Below are 20,829 nucleotides of genomic sequence, written 5' to 3'. Positions count from 1 at the left end.
GCTAATGCCTGCCCTGCAAGGATCATCATTAGCTAAGCAGCCTGCAGCATTCTGAACAAGGAGATGTTGGTGACTAGCTTTCAGGTGTAGCTAAGCCCCATGACGAGTGCAGTGCCATAACCTATGGTGGAGGTGACACAACCAAGGACACAAGATCATTCCATTTATAGCTGTACTGGAGCCTTACAACTGGCGGATAGCAGAACTAAAACATCCTTGAAATGAAATGAACATGTATTTTTTAAAAATAACTTTCAGCTAATAGGCTGTTAAGGCAAAAAAAAAAAAAATTAAAAAAAGCCTGAATCCCAATTTGTGAGTGTTCATTATTATAGTCACATTGCCTATTACCTTATGTTTATCTCCATTACGTTTCATTTCCCTGGTGTTAAACCAGTTATGCTGAAAATAAAAATCTCCTAGATGTACTTGCTGCTTGCACTGTGCTCATTCACCGCTCAGCCCCACTTACATGTAATCAGTTAGTTTATCTGCAGATGCTGTCCTTGGGCTTATTTGTGAAAGTCAATTAGGAACAGCAAGGGGTCCTCTGACTTCCCACAGAGCTCCATTACTTCCAGTGGCAAGCAATACACAGATTCTGTGTCCCCCGCCCCGTCACTTCCCTGAATCCTTGTAGTTCACATTTAAAGCAGTAGCTTTTTATCACAGGCTTTCTGAAAATCCAGCTTAATTATATACATTGAATAGCTTTCCAAAAGAGATGCTCTGGCTCAGCCAGCAGGTATGGGCCAGAGGCAGGAATCACTGGCTGAGGTTCTTTATTATTATGCATTATGCAGGAGGTCAGTCTTGATCATAATGGCTCTTTCTGGCCTTAAAATCTGTGAATCATACCCTTAGGTAGACATACAGTCCACTTCATTGCAACAAGGCTTGTCACCGCCACAAAGTGAAAGATGCAGGATCTTCCTGTTGACTGCTGACCCATGACCTGATCGTCAAGGGTTTATAGTTTTGGCTACCATATAATTCCTTTGCTAAGTCTTTTTAATGCAAGTTAACAGCGAGTTTACAGCAAGAAGAAGAATAAATAACCGAGTTATTAGGTTTGTTATGATTATAGGCCTTTTGTATGAGCATAAGGGAGTACCTATTAAAGGCTGGGATTTAGCTGAAGAGTGTATGCCTCAAGAAATAACCCCAGGTCAGATATTTTGCACTCTCCTTCTAAGAGACAAATGAGTAACTCCACAAACAGGTACAGTACACCACAGGATTCCACAAGAAGGGAGCTTTACAGGGCTTTGCCAATTATGTTGCTATGAAGTATTAAGCAGTTAGATTGCATTTACATATAGAAATGATTAAGAAATAAGTGATGTACATCATGAATATTAATGCTTGATGTTTAATTATGGACATCCTAAAGGCATGGATAGGGCCTGTTAATGACATTATTATAATCAGGATAAAGGAGCAAAAGTGGTATATATCTGTATTACCACCATAAGGAAGGGTATAAAATACCACACCCAGGTCCTATTTCTGTGGGTTTATCAGCTCCCCGAGATGGTGTAAATGGAATCAGAACCTCCCTTCTGATGGGTTACACCTTACTTACCCTTCTGTCTTTGTTTCCAGAGGTCTCCATAAGTTGTAAACATACACAATACAAGATTGTAAGTATAAACAATATACGAAACCACTTAACTGCACTTATCTTAGTTATATAGTTGTACATATTGATCCTTTCCCATGATTCCAATTATAGTTGTCTGTACTAAATAAAGTTTGTCTGTGCGTGTTTCACCAAATTATGTCTTAGAATCATAGAATATCAGGGTTGGAAGGGACCTCAGGAGGTCTTCTAATCCAACCCCCTGCTCAAAGCAGGACCAATCCCCAACTAAATCATCCCAGCCAGGGCTTTCTCAAGCCTGACCTTAAAAACTTCTAAGGAAGGAGATTCCACCACCTCCCTAGGTAATGCATTCCAGTGTTTCACCACCCTCCTAGTGAAAAAGTTTTTCCTAATATCTAATCTAACCCTCCCCCACTGCAATTTGAGACCATTACTCCTCGTTCTGTCATCTGCTACCACTGAGAACAAACTAGATCCATCCTCTTTAGAACTCCCTTTCAGATAGTTGGAAGCACCTATCAAATCCCCCCTCATTCTTCTCTTCTGCAAACTAAACAATCCCAGTTCCCTCAGCCTCTCCTCATATGTCATGTGTTCCAGTCCCCTAATCATTTTTGTCGCCCTCCGCTGGATGTTTCCAATTTTTCCACATCCTTCTTGTAGTGTGGGGCCCAAAACTGGACACAGTACTCCAGATGAGGCCTCACCAATGTCAAATAGAGGGGAACAATCACGTCCCTCGATCTGCTGGCAATGCCCCTACTTATACAGCCCAAAATGCCATTGGCCTTCTTGGCAACAAGGGCACACTGTTGACTCATATCCAGCTTCTTGTCCACTGTAACCCCTAGGTCCTTTTCTGCAGAACGGCTGCCGAACCATAGATTCATAGATTCATAGATATTTAGGTCAGAAGGGACCATTATGATCATCTAGTCTGACCTCCTGCACAACGCAGGCCACAGAATTTCACCCACCACTCCTACAAAAAAAACCTCACACCTATATCTGTGCTATTGAAGTCCTCAAATTGTAGTTTAAAGACCTCAAGGAGCAGAGAATCCTCCAGCAAGTGACCCGTGCCCCATGCTACAGAGGAAGGCGAAAAACCTCCAGGGCCTCTTCCAATCTGCCCTGGAGGAAAATTCCTTCCCGACCCCAAATATGGCGATCAGCTAAACCCTGAGCATATGGGCAAGATTCATCAGCCAGATACTACAGAAAATTCTTTCCCAGGTAACTTGGATCTTACCCCATCTAAAACCCATCACAGGCCATTGGGCCTATTTACCATGAATATTTAATTACCAAAACCATGTTATCCCATCATACCATCTCCTCCATAAACTTACCATTCGGTCCCTAGTCTGCAGCGGTGCCTGGGATTCTTCCGTCCTAAGTGCAGGATTCTGCACTTGTCCTTGTTGAACCTCATCAGATTTCTTTTGGCCCAATCCTCTAATTTGTCTAGGGCCTTCTGTATCCTATCCCTACCCTCCAGCGTATTTACCTCTCCTCCCAGTTTAGTGTCATCTGCAAACTTGCTGAGGGTGCAATCCACTCCATCCTCCAGATCACTAATGAAGATATTGAACAAAACCGGCCCGAGGACCGACCCTTGGGGCACTCCACTTGTTACCGGCTGCCAACTAGACATGGAGCCACTGATCACTACCCGTTGAGCCCGATAATCTAGCCAGCTTTCTATCCACCTTATAGTCCATTCATCCAGCTCATACTTCTTTAACTTGCTGGCAAGAATACTGTGGGAGACCGTGTCAAAAGCTTTGCTAAAGTCAAGGAACAACACGTCCACTGCTTCCCTCTCATCCACAGAGCTAGTTATCTCGTCATAGAAGGCAATTAGATTAGTCAGGCATGACTTGTCCTTGGTGAATCCATGCTGACTGTTCCTGATCACTTTCCCCTCCTCTAAGTGCTTCAGTCTTGTCAATTAACTTTAAATAGCCACCTAGGAAAAGAACCTGTTATCTGTGACAAGTGCATATTGCACCCCAATACGTAATCTTATAAGTGTAATAATTGTTCAGGCTACATTCCTTGACTGATTTCATTCTAGTTTTCTCCTAGTGTTGATTGTTTTGCTTGGCTGCTGAACTTGACCCTGCCCCCTCCACCATGGCATTTGTGTTTAAATATAAAGCAAATGAGCTTTATTTTCCTTTATATACGCATCTCATTCCTCCAAACTCCATCCCACCCTTTTTGTTTTGAAGGAGCATTGTCAGGGTTGAAAGTCCTCAATTCTGAGTATCCCATGGAAACAATTTTATTACTTTTCATTTCTACAGCACCTTCCACAGAAGGATCTAAAAGTGCGTTCCAATTTAATTTAGTTTACCCTTGTACTCATGGAGGACGGTACCACTCAGCCAGAAGAAGGGTGATAGAACCTGGCCCTAAACCTCAAGAGATGGGAAAGCACAAGAATTAATTGAGTTGTTTTAATTGGAAAGAGTATCGGTCTCTTGACAGGATCAAGGGTCTTGTTAGCCAGTGTAGCACATTCTGTGTAGTGATTTGACTGAGCCCATTACTCAAACATAGTAAAATGTCTTTCCAGTCCTTTTACAGTCCAGCGCTGAGGCAGAGGAATTTTAGCGTAAAAGGGTCTTATGCCCTTTTAACTGTTCTAATGGCACTTTATTCATTCTCCAATCCCTGTCTCACAAAGACTGAATATGAGCTTTGGGGTGTGCGGGGGGAACATGTCATAAACTCGACAGTTTTACTGGCACATAACTAGCTCTCCTTACCAATCAGGTTCCTCCATTCCGTGTCCAGGTCTGCTTGATTGGCTAGGCAGCCCTTCATGACGTTGTGGCAGTAGTTGTTGCACGGTTTCACACTAGAAATGCCCCGGCAATACGGACAGTACACCAGCTTCATTATGGCACGAGTACACTCATGGCTAAGAGACACCTAAAAGAGGTGGAAGGGGAATTATTAATTATGGAAACAAGTGAAAGACTCTCATTAAACAGGAAATTATACGGTGCATTATTTTAAAGCCCTAGTCAGACAGATTAAATTATACTGAACCAAATTCATGCCCCTAACTAAATGATTTAAAATGTTTTGTGATCCAGTGGACTCTGGATTGAGGCAGGATTCTATTTTGGGTTGTGCCACTGACCTGTTGTGTGTCCTTGAGCAAGTCACTTTGTCACCCAGTACCTCTGTTTCCCCTCCCACCCTTCATCTTCTTTGTCTATTTAGACTGTAAGCTCTTCCAGTCTGTTTTTAGACAGTCTTTAGACTGTCTCTCACGGCGTATGTCTTAATCACACCCTGTGATTACAGCACAAACCTACCCATTGTATATTTGTGCAGTACCTAGCACAATGAAGCCCTAAGCTCAACTGGGGCTTCTATACACTACCTTAATGCAGCTACAGCGGATGATAAAACCAAAGTAGCAAAAGAAGTGAATTTATATAGAGATGAAAATATTAGCTAATGGGATGGAATACAAAAATGTACCAAAGATCATATTAAATAATCAAATGATTATGACTGTATTATGACTTGTTTAGAAAAGTTCACAGTATATGTTACAGCATGTTAGCAGCGATATTACATTCCTATTCCTTCCTTGAGCATCTGCAGGGTTTCACAACCAGGGATAGCCAGTTTTATTAACCTGGCTCTCTCCTTTCTGTTTTCACTGCCCCTGTGTCGTGACCGTGACCTGTAATTCTGCAACACTGTCACATGGTAACTCCTGCACTGGAAGAGTCTTTTATAAGCATCAGCAGGTTCTTTTGTTAGGTAAGTTTTTTTGTTTCAACCATCTCGCTGATGTGTATAGCCACAAGCTTCCTCCAGGAATTCTTACTGACTGCACTGACAGTTTGCTCCTGAAACGTGTACTGCCTCTTGTGTGAAGCTAATCCCTTGGGGGAGCCCAAACATTACAGTCATTCTGCTGGTGTCATAGGAAAGGAAGGTGGGGTGAAGAGCTTGTGAGGGTGATCCAAAGGGTCAGCCTGAACCATTAAAATACCTGCAATTTGGGGTACTCCAAACGTTTAAAGAAATTGTACTTTTAACATATTTTTGTGAGCCTCAGGGATACACCATTTCTGGAAGAGATGGCTAACCAGCATCCAGATACGGGAGAAGGGGATGATCAGCATTAGGGGAAGGGGAACCCTCCATCTATAATTTGGTGCAGAACTAGATCAAGATGCTCCTGAGAGCATCCCTGCAGAACACTCACCTCCAACCCACTACTACAGTGCTGTGCTGCAACCATTAGCTCAAATGGGACCTTGGCAAACCTGGCCAGTCCATAATATTAACTAGCATTACCAATTTTTTTGGCCAATGTCCATTTGCAATTTCCTTGTTAGTCTTTATAGGTGATTGAAAAGAAATGGCTTAATGTTCCTTTTTCAACCAACTCATGAGAAAGTATGCAACAGCAAGAACAAACTAGTGTGTAAGTGTGATGGACGGGGAAATGCTCTGTCTGGAAAGAGATCCAAGTTGCAAGATTCAGTTTCGACAGTAAGATTTTTTTCTCCCATATATTATGAAAAATGTGTTGAACAGTGTCCTTTTAAGCTTGCTGTGGTCCAAGAATAAGCAATACCGAGGCAGCTTTAGAAGAGCGGGAGCATGCTGAGCCCACTGTTAGAGGTCCAGAGATAAAATCCCTAAGGTTTGTCTTCCTCAAACATTCTTCTCTCTAGCCCTTTATTTTTAGTATGCCTTGAAAAGGATATCTCCACTCTGCTGCGTTTTTATTTTGAAGGAATGAATTAAACGGCCGCATGAGAAGTTTTCCTGAGGTTCAGATACTGTACAGACATCCAGAACTGCTCCCCACGTTAAAAGTTAGAAGTAGGAGGTTTCAATTTCTTTGGTTTCTATAAAATGAAGTTTATAAACCTCAGAAAACTGATGGGATAATGTAGAAAAATTCTCTCTCTGTACACAACAAATATCCACAGAAAGACCAGAGCCCAAATCCAAATCATTGCACCTAACTTTTAGGTGCCTAGTCACTTTGGCTACCTGAACACAGGGATAAAAGACCCTCTACCCTTGTAGGATCCTGGAGATTGGGCTCCAACCCAAGCCCCAACATCAACAGAGTGATTTTTCAGCCCTGGAGCCTAAGTGCTGCGAGCCCAAGTCAGCTGACTCTGGCCAGCTGTGGGTTTGTTATTCCTGTGTAGACACAGACCCAGTGGAATCCACAAATCCTGAGTGAGGCCCTTTAGCTCCCTATACAATGAGTGGGGACACAAGGCTGCCTGAGAATGGGATCCACAAAAGCCAGCTCACTGGGCAGGGAACTGCCTAAACTAGCCAATAGGAGATGATGACAAGAGGTCTGAGTCCTACACCCGGCCACTCCCATGGAGTTAGGGACCTGTCTTGCTTGGGATCCACAGCCAGGAATCCTCATTTACAGTCAGGTGCCTTAAATGGTTTCTTGGCAGAACAGCAGCAGCACGTACCTAACAGCAATCAGAACGACTGGAGGGAGGAGGCAGCCTCCCTAATAACCCCTAGCCCAGTGGTCAGGGAACTCAGCCCAGAGGCAGGTTCGGTTCCCCACTCTGCTCGGTGACTACCCCATCATTCTCACTGTCGCTGGTCCAATGTATATTTTAGTTATTTATACACCAAGTGGAATGGCTTCAATGGGGAGGGACAACATCAGACTATCCCCTAGCTCAGTGGTTAGGGCACTCACTTGAGAGGTAGGAGAAGCCAGTTCAAATCCCTTCTCATCAGGCAGAGGGGGGAACTGAAGTGGGTTCTCTCACATCCTGGATGAGTTCCCTAAGAACTAGGGTGAAGACAATAAAGGTAGCTTGCTTTCTCCCTCCAGCCATTTTCTGCAGAATTAGATGTGATCGGAGCATGCCTACCAGATTGGGTCCTGCAGGTGATACAGGCATTGTCTTCTCCTGGTTTCAGGATCATGCTATGGTTCAGATGGGGGTCTGGGTGGCTGCCTGAGGCAGCAGTGCACATGCCTACAGACAGAAACTTAGGTGCCTTGGGGCCTTTTTACAGTGAAAATTTAGGCACCAAATGAGTTTTGCCAACTACAGGACACCTGTGATTGCAGTGGTGCCTAAACCTAAGTCCCTTTGTAGATCTGGGCCCTAATGCTTTAACTCTGGCAGATAAAGTACACACTAACCTGCCACAGAAATACTAAGACCTAGGGTGACCAGGTGTCCCCAAACGCCTCATTCCCAGCCCTGAGCCTGCAGCCAGAGCCCTCACCCGCTCCATGCCCCAACCCCCAACTCAGAGCTCCCTTCTACACCCCAAACTCCTCATCCCTAACCCCTCCGCAGAGCCCTCACCCCCGTCGCATCCCAACCCACTGCCTCAGCCTGAAGCCCACTCCCGCACTCTGGACTCCTCATTTCTGACCCCACCCTAGAGCTTGCAACCCCAGCTGGAGCCCTCACTCCCTTCCCATACGCCTGCTCCCTGAGCCGGCCCAGTGAAAATGACCGAGTGAGGGTGGGGAGAGCAAGTGACGGGGGGGGGGAGGGGAGGAGAGGGATGGAGTGAGCAAGGGCGGGGCCTTGGAGAAGGGGTGGGGAAGAGGCGGGTCAGGGTAGCGGGCAGGGCAAGGGTGTTCGGTTTTGTGTGAGTAGAAAGTTGGCAACCCTGCTAAGACCTCAACCTTGAAGAAAACTGCAAAAGTTTAAAAGCTTTGCTCTCTCTTTTAAAAGAGCCTCTTCTTTTGTTACCACTGCAAACACACACAAACAGAACCAAAGGGGTAAAATTAGTGCACTCATTCTTCAAATCCCTACTACAAGGTACTAAAATTCATATTTAATACCTGGGATTAAATTGGTTTAAAACATGTAATGCTCCCTTCATACCAGCAGATGGAGCTCTTACCCTACAGATGAGGAAAAGTTTGAGAAACAAACCAAAACTCCATCCACCACTTATTAACCTAAGACAACAAGAAGTTACAATGGAAATATCATTTAAAATGTAAGATTTTCTTATAAATCACAGTGCTTTAATAAAATGCACTGAATGTTAAATGAGGGGACAACAGTTAAGAGTAGATGAAATATAAATGCATGCTATAAAGAGCTAACACCAGCCAGAAGCAGACTATTCAACTTGAAATACTGGAAATTCAGTCTGGAAGGGAGTACTACTTTTTCTTCTAATGAGTCTTCATAAACCAGAGGTGTATTGTGAAAATCCAGTATAAGAATTCAACTTGCTATTTTTCCAGACCTGCAGAAGAGCTTTGTGGAGTTTGAAGGTTTGTCCCTTTCATTAATAGAAGTTGTACAACAGAAGATATTACCTCACCCGCCTTGTCTCTCTGATTACTTAACTTACTTATGGATATTTTTCTTTTCAAAGTGAATTTAATGCTCATGAAGCCAGTGAAGACTGACATACCCTCTTATCCCCAGGACAGCCCCAGGAGGAGCAGCAATTGTGCAAACTCCAGACTCTCCAGGATGCTCTGCCTCTACACAGACTTGCTAAGACTATCTGTGTGTGAGAGGGTAGTTAATGCTCCATGTTAGTCACTCCATGTCCTCGCTGGCAAGATTGGCCAACAAGGGTGCAGCTATTGTTATTTCCTGTGACGTGGACACCTATCCACTGTCCTGCAACCAGTTTCCTATAGGCCACTCAACAGCTGTCAGAGGGTCATGGCTTGGCTAGCCAGGCTAATCATCATACACGATGCAGAAACATCCTAAAAAAGCAAGTGCTTGCTTACTGTTCATATCTGCCTTTGGATGGCCGTTTCAAATGATGTACTAGGCACAAAGAACACTGCCTGGAGTTTTGAGCTAAGCTCCTGAGAGGAGAAAAAAACCTATGCCTTTACCGCATAACTGAGCGAACATGACTTTGATGTCAGACAGAGAATATTTGTGCATGGCTAATTTGTCATTCTTGCAAAGTGACTTTTTCCACCAGAGGGACACTTTAATGCCACATCGTACGAGGCAGCTTGGAGGCAGTGTGCATAGCGCAGTACGGTGCAATATCCACACATTTAAACCCTTCTTGGAGAACGCTTCTGCATTTACCTGTCCTATGTCTAGACTTGGCAGAATTCGATTTTTAAAAATAATTTACACAGATAATATTCAATGGATATTTTTAAGCAATTAAAAATTTTTTTTATTAATTTAAATTTTCACTGTTGTGGGAAATTATGGGAGGTCAGACAATTATTTAATGACCATAGGCACTGAGATTCAAAAAATTAAAGTCAAAATCACATGTCAAAATATACAAAGTAAATATCCTTAACTCAAACTCTATTAAAAGTTCTCAAGCAGCATTTTTCTTACATTGCCTATCTGTACATTTCAATTATTATTGACGAAATATTTTTTGAGTTTGTGTGTGTATGGTGACATTGGTGTGTACTAACATTTACCCATAAAAATGGAATCCTTCTAAGCCTACCTATGCTATCCCTTTCCCTCGTGCCTGTCCCTGCTATATAAACAGTAGGTGATTTATTCATGCACCAACTGTTGATGTTAAAATGATCGCTCCCTTAAATCTGTCAGATTGTGAGCGTTCAACTTTATCTCTGAGCAGCAACGAATAGTGGTAGTCTCTGCTGGTATCCAGATGACTCCAGGTTCTTGTACCCCTTTAACCTGCTAATTATTCCACTTGTTAATGATCATGCTCTTCCAATTTTGTAGACAGAATGAGCAGATGTGTCTAAAATGGACACCAGTGTTGCTCAATGGCTAGGGATCTTCCCGAGACTAGGAGGGTGAGATTATGGAAGTGTTTTCCATATGGACTTTGCCTTGATAGCGCTTAATCCTACCGTCACTTATACCCATGTATAGGGCTGGCCTTATCATGAGGCGAACTGAGGTGGCCACCTCAGGTGCCAGACTGTGGGGGGGCGCCTCTAGGACCCAGAATGTAGAAAATTGTGTCTGCTGCTGGTGCATATGTATTCTCTCTGCTCTAGATGCACAGAGATGGTGGAGTGCTGTGCTGGAGGAAGGAGGGCACAACAGACATAACAGGCAGACAGGAGAAAAGGTGAGAGGGAATAACAGAAAGCAGCAGGACCTGCAAGGAGGGAGAGGAGGAAGAGCCTCTTATGTACCTCTCTAGCACCCCCAGGAGCCTGGACTGATTAACACCAGCTTCTCAGGGAGCTTCCTGTTTCCTGCTGCTTCCCTGAACCCACGTGAGGAGAACAGGCAGTCAACTGAAGTAGTAGGAGCCAGTGAGGCCCTTAAGACGCTGATATCTTCCCTCACTCAGGCCCTGCTACCAGCCTGCTTATTTGTCCCCTTCAACTGAGTGTTGAGACCCACTATAGCTGGCACAGAACAGCAGTCATGAGGGAAAGAAGAAAACGCCCCTCTGGGGCAGCATTCAGAAAAAGAAAGAAAGCAAAAGAAGCTTTTCTATCCAAGCAGGAAGGAGATCTCCTGAGATACATAGACACAAATGTTCACGGCGAGCCTTCTGGCCCCAGTGAGGATGTGAGTGGTGAGGAGATGCCTTATTTTCCAGTTAGTCAGAGTGCAGGTGACCTGGCAGCTACTGCAGCATCCATATCTCCATCTCAAATGGATGTAACCATGCATATTCCTGAAGAAAAGTGTAGATCAGAGAAGAGTGTAGTGGAGGCGCAAGGAATGCTGCTGCTGAGTTTAGTTCCTTAAGTCTAGATGATCCAGGACTGTGGATCCACTTGAGTAGTAGCCTGTGGGACTTCCTTGTACTGCATGGGCCACAGCAAGTAAAAAACTTCATGTTCCTCAAAGACAATGAAAATAGAAGTTTCCATCCAACACATTACTGGTGTGAAATCCCCAATGGTGCCAAAGTGGAGAGGCCATGGCTTATTTACTCAAAAACCCAGAATTCTGCATCCTGTTTTTGCTGCAAACTCTTCCAGTCTAATGTTCCAGCCACATTGGGTTCTACAGGAACAAAGGACTGGAAACACCTGGCTAGAAATCTGGCATGCCATGAGAACGCAGCAAATCACCAGAGAGCATTCCATAGGTGGAAAGAGCTTGAGAGGAGACTAAGATTAAAGGCCACCACAGATGATCAGCGTCAGAGTCTCTTTACTGACAAAATGTTCTAAAAAGGCTCATTGCCATTGTGAGACTGCTTGCTACCCAAAACCTAACACTGCGTGGCATTTCAGATCAGCTGTATGTGCCAAACAATGGAAACTTCCTTAAAATTATGGAGCTGATGGCTGAGTTTGATGCTGTACTCCAGGAGCATCTAAGAAGAGTCACCACCCAAGAAATGTACACATACCATTACCTTGGATAAACAATTCAAAATGAGATCATACAGTTACTGGCAACAAAAGTCAAACAGAAGATTGTGGAAGATCTGAAGTCAGCACGATTTTACTCTGTTATTCTGGACTGCACACCTGACATCAGCCATACTGAACAAATGACTTTAATGGCGCATTTTGTAACAACAACAGAACCTAGTGAAAATGTCCCTGCAATGGTGACTGTCAGAGCATTTTCTAGAATGTATTGACATTGATGATACTACAGGAGCTGTATGACAAATGTGCTTCTTAAAAAGCTGGAAGATACGGGAATTGCGATAGCTGACCTGAGAAGTCAGGGCTACGATAATGGTGCCAACATGAGAGGAAAGAATAGAGGAGTGCAGACACGGATCCAAGAGTTAAACCCTCAAGTTTTTTTTGTCCCGTGCAGTTCTCATTCATTGAACTTGGTGGTCAGTGATGCAGCATCAGCTTCTAGTGAGGCTGTTGAATTTTTTAATGTAATTCAAAGCATCTATGTATTTTTCTCTGCATCAACTCTTTGATGGCAAATTTTGAAGCAACATCTGGGAACATCCTTTCTGACACTGAAACCACAGAGCCACACGATGGGAAAGTCGAGTGGAGGCGATAAAGCCTATCCAACACCAAACTGGGAGGATACATGATGTCATAGTTGCCATTATGGAGGAAAATGCTGTGACAGGAGCTGTTCGTGGGAGAAAAGTGGCAGAGGGAAATGGAATCACCAGAAACATACAGAACTTCAAATTTCTGTGTGGCTTAGTGTTGTGGCATGACATACTGTTTGAAATAAATGTTGTAAGCAAGAGACTCCAAGGTGTTGACCTTGATATATCTGGTGCAATGGAACAACTGGATAAAGCAAAGTCATAACTATAGATGAGGGATTTCAAAACGTTCTGAAGAGTGCACAGAAGTTGGCAGAGGAACTTCACACTGAAGCTATTTTCTTACCCATTCAAGAACAAGAGTCACTGAAGAAGACATTTTGATTATGAGGCATGGGATAATCCCATGAGAGACCCAAAACAACAATTCAAAGTTGAATTCTTTAACCAGGTGCTAGATTGTGCAATACAGTCAGTTGAAGAACGTTTCATGCAGCTCTAAGAACACAGCAGTATATTTGGGATGTTGTATGATATTTCAAAACGCCTCACTATACCTGAAGAAGACCTACACCAGCAATGCAGGGCACTAGAGACAGTGTTGACACATGATGACATGCGCGATATTGATGCGAGTGATTTAGGTGATGAACTGAAAGCCCTTTCAAGATACATTTCAGCAGGATCAACGCCAAAGGCTGTTCTGGAATATATGTGCACAAATAAGATGACCACACTTTTTCAAAATGCTTTTGTTGCTCTGCGCATACTTCTAACGCTTCCTGTAACAGTTGCCAGTGGAGAACGCAGCTTCTCCAAGCTGAAGTAAATAAAAACACATCTATGCTCCACAATGACAGAGGAGAGGCTGGTCAGCCTTGCAATCATCTCAATAGAGCATGAGCTGGCCCAGACTGTGGACCTTCCGGAAGCAGTTCAAATCTTTGCAATCAAGAAGGCACAGAAAGCACCATTTTGATTACTCAAACAGATAAAAAGGCCAGTGTTTACTATGCAGACAAGAAAAGTTACGTTTGCTGTTCAGGCGTTTGAAAGTTAAGTGTTACTTAAAATTTTTGAACAAGGCATTTAAGTTGTTACTTTTCCTTTATTGAGATAGGTAGCAGAGCACTACCATGAGAGAAGTAGAACAGGAAGAAGGCAGAATTGAGACCTTTCAAAGTTCTGGCCCAAGCGAGGGGGAATGGGAGCATCATTTGATCTCCCTGCCTCAGGTGCCAAAATGTTGTGGGCCAGCCCTGCCCATGTAAATCCATTAACTTTCACGGAGTTTGTCCCACTGTACCTCTGTGAGAGGAGAATCAGGCTCTTGAGCTCTAAGATGCAGGTTCCTCAGTCTGCTGTTGCTTCCATCTAACATACACAGTGATAGGACTGCTCCACATTTGGGCTCACTGAGCTAAAATGTAGAATCCGGTAGGGGACTGTCTGAAGCCTGAAGGGTTCGATTTAAAATGTGTTTAGGAACTAAGCTCTCCCAATTCAGCTAACAGGCTCTGGAGGCACACTAACCCTTATTTTGTTGAATCAAAAGGGGCTTTGAGGTGGTGAGCGTAGGGTAAGGGCTAGCTGATGCCCACAGGGCCAGCTAGGCAAACAATCCCACGCAGTTTTTAAGAACTTGGACAGGAGATTTGCTAGCACACGGCACCTTGAAGTCAAGGTTCAGGAGGATTTGATGTGAACATTCCACATAGCTCTAATCCTAAAGCATTTGCTTAGATCACTTGTCCAAATGTCTCGATATTTTGTCCGTTGCCGAAGGAGATGCTACCCAAGAAATAAAGGGGACTGATCGCTTTCTTCCAGCGAGCGTCCTAATTGCAGATAATATTTTGAAATTTCTCTTTTTAAAATATGAACTGCATCGAGACTCTTTTCCGACACACAGTACTTATTAGTGGTGTTGAGATGTCTAGCTTTGAAAGGAGTCTCAGAAATAGCTTGGAGACATTTAATCAGAAATTAATTTATTATCTTTATAGACTATATGTTGAGAGCTTACATCATACTGTACCAAACAACTGACTATGAGAATCTCTCTCTAGACCTCTTGGATATAGTGAGGTTAAGGGATGGCAGCACTAATTGTTTGGGCTGTCTGCCTTTTTTGCACTCTTGTGGCTTTGTGCTTGTAAAGCTATTGTATTGATAACACATTGTGACCTTTTTCTTCTACTGTAACATACACATCCCTGACCCTGTGAAGAAAATCTCCATAGGGAGCAAAAGGAGAATGGACAGCATTATGGGTACACCTCCGCAACCAGTAGTTGGTATGTACTCACACAACTAGACTCCTTGAACAAAGGGAATGGCACAATCAGGTCCAGAAGTCAAGATACTCAAAATGAAGAGCTAATGTTATGCAAGTGATGGAGAAAACTGTCCCTGACATCCCTAAAGCACAGATCTGCAAAAGGGCTGTTCGAGTGATGCATGTTGTTTGCATTAGAACACCTTATTGAGTTATATGGAAAGACTCCAGGGAAGACCAGGAAGGAAGATCCAATGAGGGTTGCCAACTATGTAACATTTAAAAACCGGACACTCCAGCAAGAGTAGTGGCACCTACCCTTCCCTGCCCCGTCCCATGAGGCCCTACCCCTACACCCCTACCCCTGAGTACCCGCCCCTGCCCCACCTCTTCCCCCGAGGCCCTGCTCTTGGCCTGCCCCTTCCCCCTGAAGTCCCCGTCTCTGTTTGCTCCTCTTTCCCCCTCCCTCCATCACTCACTGCTTTTCCCCTCTCCACCCCTTCCTGCGTGGGTCAGGAGGGATTCGCCTGCAGAGCCGGGGCTGGGAGCTGTAGCTGCCCGATGTGGGTAGAAGGTGGCCCTAGCTGAGTAAGAGCTGGCACGGGTGATGATTTGGTGCCTCCCCCGTAACCTACAGTGACCGGACTTTGGCTTTCTGGTCAGTAGATCTGACTGGACACCATCAGGTCCCCTTTTCAACCGGACTTTCTGATTGAAAGCTGGACACCTGGACACCCTAGATACCAACGGCCAGGTACGCAGCACAGAACTGGTTTCCCCTTTCCATCTTCTCATTGCCCTTACTTTACAAAACAGAGACATGGACGTTTCTACTGTGGGGCCACGTTTAGAGGCATTTCCTTTGAAGCCAGGGAAAGCCATGGTGTTTGTCACTGGCCATGGGACTCTAATTTTGTATGATGAGGGAGGCCTTGAAAGTGCTGCTATTTATATCCTTACACAGGATATTGTTAAGGGAGCAGTACTGCAGCTCCCCGTGAAAGACTGCTTTTTTTATTTTGTGGTGACCTTTTTTTTCTGCTTGGCTAGTAGTAAGGCAGGTAAGTGTTTTAACAGGGAAAAATAAAATATATATGTAAAGGGGGCAAAACTTCATAGAGAGGTGGAGGTGGCTGATTAGTTAAAGCCAATAAGGGGTGGAGCCAAGGGACTATAAAGCTGGTCTCCAGCCTCAGCAGCTCATTCCAGCCTAAGAGTTCAATCCATCTAGAAGTCTGCTTCAGCCTGGGAATACTCAGGTTTACAGGCTCAGCTAGACCAAGAAGTTTGATCCATGTTAGGAGCTCAGCCCCGATGAGTGCCTAGATTTAGATGTCAATGCCATCTTAAGGATTTTTGCAAGATGTTTCCTTGCCCCCCATGGTAGGGTGTTTATTTCATGTGACTATTGCTATTGGAACACTGCAAGTTAAATTAATAAGCTTCATTTATTAAATTAAAAGTCCCTTATTTTATTTCTTTATTGTGATATTTACAAAGGATTCCTACCTTCATCTCTCCACTCTACTCAAGAGTCTGGTACCACATTTCCCCTTTTACAGCAGTAGTGTGACACCCAAAGGACCCTATATATGTATACCCTGTTATTTAGAAGTGCTGAACTGCCCTTGACTTCAACTTAAGCTGCTAGGTGCTCAGAACTTCTGAATATCAGCCACTTGGGTGTCTAAAACTCAACTCAGGAGTCTAATATGAGGCATCCACTTTTGAATATCTCAACCTATACATTTTGTACCTTTGGCAGCAGCCCCTGTGGCACAGATTTTAAACGGATTCATTACTATTACCCTATGATTTGCACTTAAAAAGTCCACTAGAAAATTTATCTTGCTCTTCTAGGCAGTGGCATGTGTCTACGTATACAACGTTTTCATTGCATGCCCCTGAATTCACAAAAAATGTCCAACTGGCAGCCCATGGGGCCATTCTGTCCAGCTCCTGAATGTGCACTGTAGAACAAAATTGTGTCCTCTGTAAAGCATGACCTCGCACACACCATATGCGCAAGTTGACACTGCATGGACGATGCCATTTTATGGAACGTCACTAAAAAGTCTAGACCACCTAAGGCAGTAATTCTCAACCAGGGCTATGTGTATCCCTGAGGGTATGCAGAGGTTTTCCAGGGGGTACATCAACTCATCTAGATATTTGCCTAGTTTTACAACAGGCTACATAAAAAGCACTAGTGCAGTCAGTACAAACTAAAATTTCATACGGACAATGACTTGTTTACACTTCTCTATGTGCTATACACTGAAAAGGAAGTACAATATTTATATTACAGTTGATTTATTTTATAATTATATGACAAAAATAAGAAAGTCAGCCATTTTTCAATAACTGTGTGCTGTGACACTTTTGTATGTTTAAGTCTGATTTTGTAAGCAAGGAGTTTTTAAGTGAGGTGAAACTTGGGCATACGCAAGACAAATCAGACTCCTGAAGGGGGTACAGTAGCCTGGAAAGGTTGAGAGCCACTGCCATAATGCAGGCAAGTGTGGAATTGAAATGTCCATGACAGAACAGAGCTAGTGGTGCAAACTCTTCATCAGGATGGAAAGCTTAGTGCAAAATTTGTTCACTAAAAGTTGTTGCATGTCTTATTAAAAGCACGCCTCAGCTTCCAGGCCAAAGAGAATTGATATTATACTGTGAGTATAGGAACAGATAAGTCTGAGGGCTGCAAAAGAAAGCTAGGAATCAGAGAGATCTGAAGAGAAGTATTGTGCTGGACTGGAATGTCTCCAGGGGAAGGAGAACAGATAATCTAGAGGATGATGTTAGGAGGAAGATCTTGAGGATGAATGTGACGATCTAAGACAAGTTAGTGTATTAGTAAAAAGTCAGTTTAGAACTTCTGATTCGAGTAACAATTAGTGTTTGCCTTTTATTTTTAAAAAAAGTCAACTTGCTTTTAAAAAAAAATCATGTCCCCCCCATGAATATCTACAGAATAAGGAGAAAAATTCTGCAGAACTTGGCAACATAGGCACCAACTCCGTGGGTGCTCCAGAAAAAATGGTGGGTGATAAACACCCACTGGCAGCCCCCTATCAGAACCTCCCCATCCTCCAGTGCCTCCTGCCTACTGGCAGGCCCTGCCAATCAATGCCGCCTTCTCCTCCCTCCCCATGCCTCCTGCCCTCAGCAAACAGCTGTTTTGCCACGTGCAAGAGGCACTGTGGAGTGAGGGAGGAAGCGAGGATGCGACACAGTTGGGGTGGAACAGGGCAGGAAGAGGTGGGGCAGGAGCGCAGTAGGGACGGGAAGAGGTATGGCAGGGCAGGAGTGGAAAGAGGTGGGTGGGGTGGGGCCTTGGGGGAAAGGGTGGAGTGGAGGCGGGTCCTGGGGCAGAGCTGGGGGTCGAGCACCTCCCAGCATATTGGAAAGTCGGCGCCTGTGCTTGGCAGTATTCCTATTGCTCCTACAAATGGGACAGAGGGGGTCTGATACAAATCCCACTGAAGTCAAAGGAAAGACTCTCATTGACTTCAGTGAACTTTGAATCAGGCCCATAGGACCTTCCATCACTAAGTTGTTGATTGTGTCCCAGTCAGTCCTGACTGATCTGATGAGTGCTTATTTTCCTAACTGAAATGGGCTGAAGTTCTCAGTCCAGTTCCAAATGGATAGTCATCACATCACAGAAACTACTACAATTGGCCCTACAGTAGAACCTCAGAGTTATGAACACCTCAGGAATGCAGGTTGTTCGTAAATCTGAGCAAAATGTTATGGTTCTTGTTTCAAAAGTTGACAACTGAACGTTGAGTTAATACCACTTTGAAACTTTATTATGCAAAAGAAAATGCTTTTAACCATCTTCATTTAAATGAAACAAGCACAGAAAGTTTTCTTATATCACATCTTTTTTTTAAAATCTTGTCAAATCTTTCTCTCTTTTTTTTTTTAGTAGTTTACATTTAACAATGTACTGTATTTACTTTATTTTTTTCTGCTGCTGCCTGTTTGCATACTTCCTGTTCCAGATGAGGTGTGTGGTTGACCGATCATTTCGTAACCCTGGTGTTCGTAACTCTAAGGTTCTACTGTAATTAGCTCACGTGTTGGCTATCTCAACGGACACACCAAAGACTGAACAGACTTGGTGACTGAACCCAACTCACCCCCAAGGACATTTTCTTTCAGGTCAGGGTTTAGGCGCGTTGGTGGAACTGCATAAAGAAGCTTACTCTGAAGATGCTTGGGCTATACCTGTTATGTCAATAACTCTCAGGAGCACTAACTTTACACACACACTCTCTCTCTCTCTCTCTCAGATAAAATGTAAAACATGTACAGTACTCATTGGTCTTGATATACTAAGGAAAAGCCTGCTTGTGAATTTCCATAAGGATCAGTTTTTTTAAAAAAGTCTCAGTTCTGATAGCTGTAATTTCATTAGTTTCCCTTCAGGTGAAAAGTTATTTTATTCATACAGGCAAGACGAAATATCCCAAACCAAGCAGTTTCCAATGTCCTTTCTCTTTCACTCTAAACTAAAAAGCATTTAAAAATTACACCTAACTTCCCATTCAACATCTGACTCCTCAAACATCTGGTGCCAATTAAAAACTGGTGAAAAACACAAGGTTTCCAACTAAGATTTGTAATAACTGATAACTATGAATAGTCAAAGCCAGCTATTAATCACAAGGTGTCCCAAAATCAGAAGTATGCAAACTCCTGAAGATTAAGTAAAACATCATTTGCTCATCTTTAAATGTAGCACTGCATGAAGACAGCAGCACATGACAATTATTGATTTATCTGAGCACTATTAATCTGTCCCAGCCTGTGCTAAAGTACAGGCTGTTGAAATACCTGGCTGCACTCCTGTCAATGGCATTTTTATTACAATGAGAATTTCATTAGAACCACTTCATGAGAGAACAAGTCATCAGGATTCTGAAGTCTTTTTTAATGTCAATCGACAACTCAGTCGAAAGAAACAATGCAGCCTTTATGGAAACAAAGATCTCTAAGAATTCTTCCCCATCTCACCCGTGCGTTCTCTTGCCTCACCCCTCCCACTTGATTAGAGGCAGGAGTTGCTGCAGGGGTTAGAGTCTGTGCTCTGACACCTCTCTCATTAAAATATGTTCGTACATGTTCTCAGAAGGCAGGTATGGAGTAACATGCTGGCAGACATTTGATATTTGTCTTTACATTTTAATGGAAGAGAATCAGAGACATTTTCCAGGAGTAACACTGGGGAGGTGATTTAAGCTGTTCACATTTTTAAAGTTTTATTGGTGGAGAATCTCTAAATATATATAGACAGCTACTGATATATCTCGATACAGAGATAGAAATAGATATTGATATGGAATAAATAAATAATTCATAGAAAGTAAAGATCAATCCCAATGTAAAATAATGATTTGTTTATAATTTACTTTTTTTTTTTTCCAAATTAATCCCAAAATATTCTTGTTGTGACCTTGTTGTGCTCTCCTCTTGTGTTCTTATCTGTTCTCCTCTGATGGAGCCACATCCTGATCCCACTGAAGTCTATGAGAGTTTTGCTGTTGACTTCATTTGGACCAGCATTGAGCCCTGGGAATTTTTCTTTCAAGACCTACTTCTACATAGTATAGTTTAGCTGCAGATCTTCTAATATTAGAACTCATCCAACACAGATGTAATTTCCAGACATGTGAATTACCTCAATGGCCTTTAGTCTCCCTCCCTTCCTGGGTCTCCTTCACCACTGGTATCTATTGGAGTCTTTTCTTAGTACTGTGACTCAGAAACTATGCCAAGATGTCAAGAATAGATTCACAATAGGCTGTGTGACCTATCCCCCAAGAATCTGAACCTATCCGAGTCAAATCAAAGTCATCAGTAGAAATATTTACTGAAAAACACAGATTTTAACTTGGAATCAATGCACTATTCAGTCATTTATCAGATGCAGAAATAAATATATAAAATGCAACTAAGAACAATTTAAAAATAATTATTTTAAATACTACTA

The 20,829-nt window shown here is 43.2% G+C and overlaps 1 protein-coding gene across 1 annotated transcript in view; it reads right to left on the bottom strand.

The window, feature by feature from the left end:
• Positions 1–20,829, bottom strand: part of GPC1 (glypican 1) — a 340,201-nt gene that overhangs the window by 27,579 nt on the left and 291,793 nt on the right. Inside the window, exon 4 of the mRNA XM_077826859.1 lies at positions 4,384–4,549. Coding sequence (XP_077682985.1) covers positions 4,384–4,549 — 166 coding nt within the window. The remainder of the gene's footprint in view (positions 1–4,383; positions 4,550–20,829) is intronic.

Source organism: Eretmochelys imbricata, chromosome 9 (genome assembly GCF_965152235.1).
Source record: "Eretmochelys imbricata isolate rEreImb1 chromosome 9, rEreImb1.hap1, whole genome shotgun sequence".
In the NCBI taxonomy this organism is placed as follows: domain Eukaryota; kingdom Metazoa; phylum Chordata; order Testudines; family Cheloniidae; genus Eretmochelys; species Eretmochelys imbricata.
This window is presented reverse-complemented; position numbering and strand designations above follow the sequence as displayed.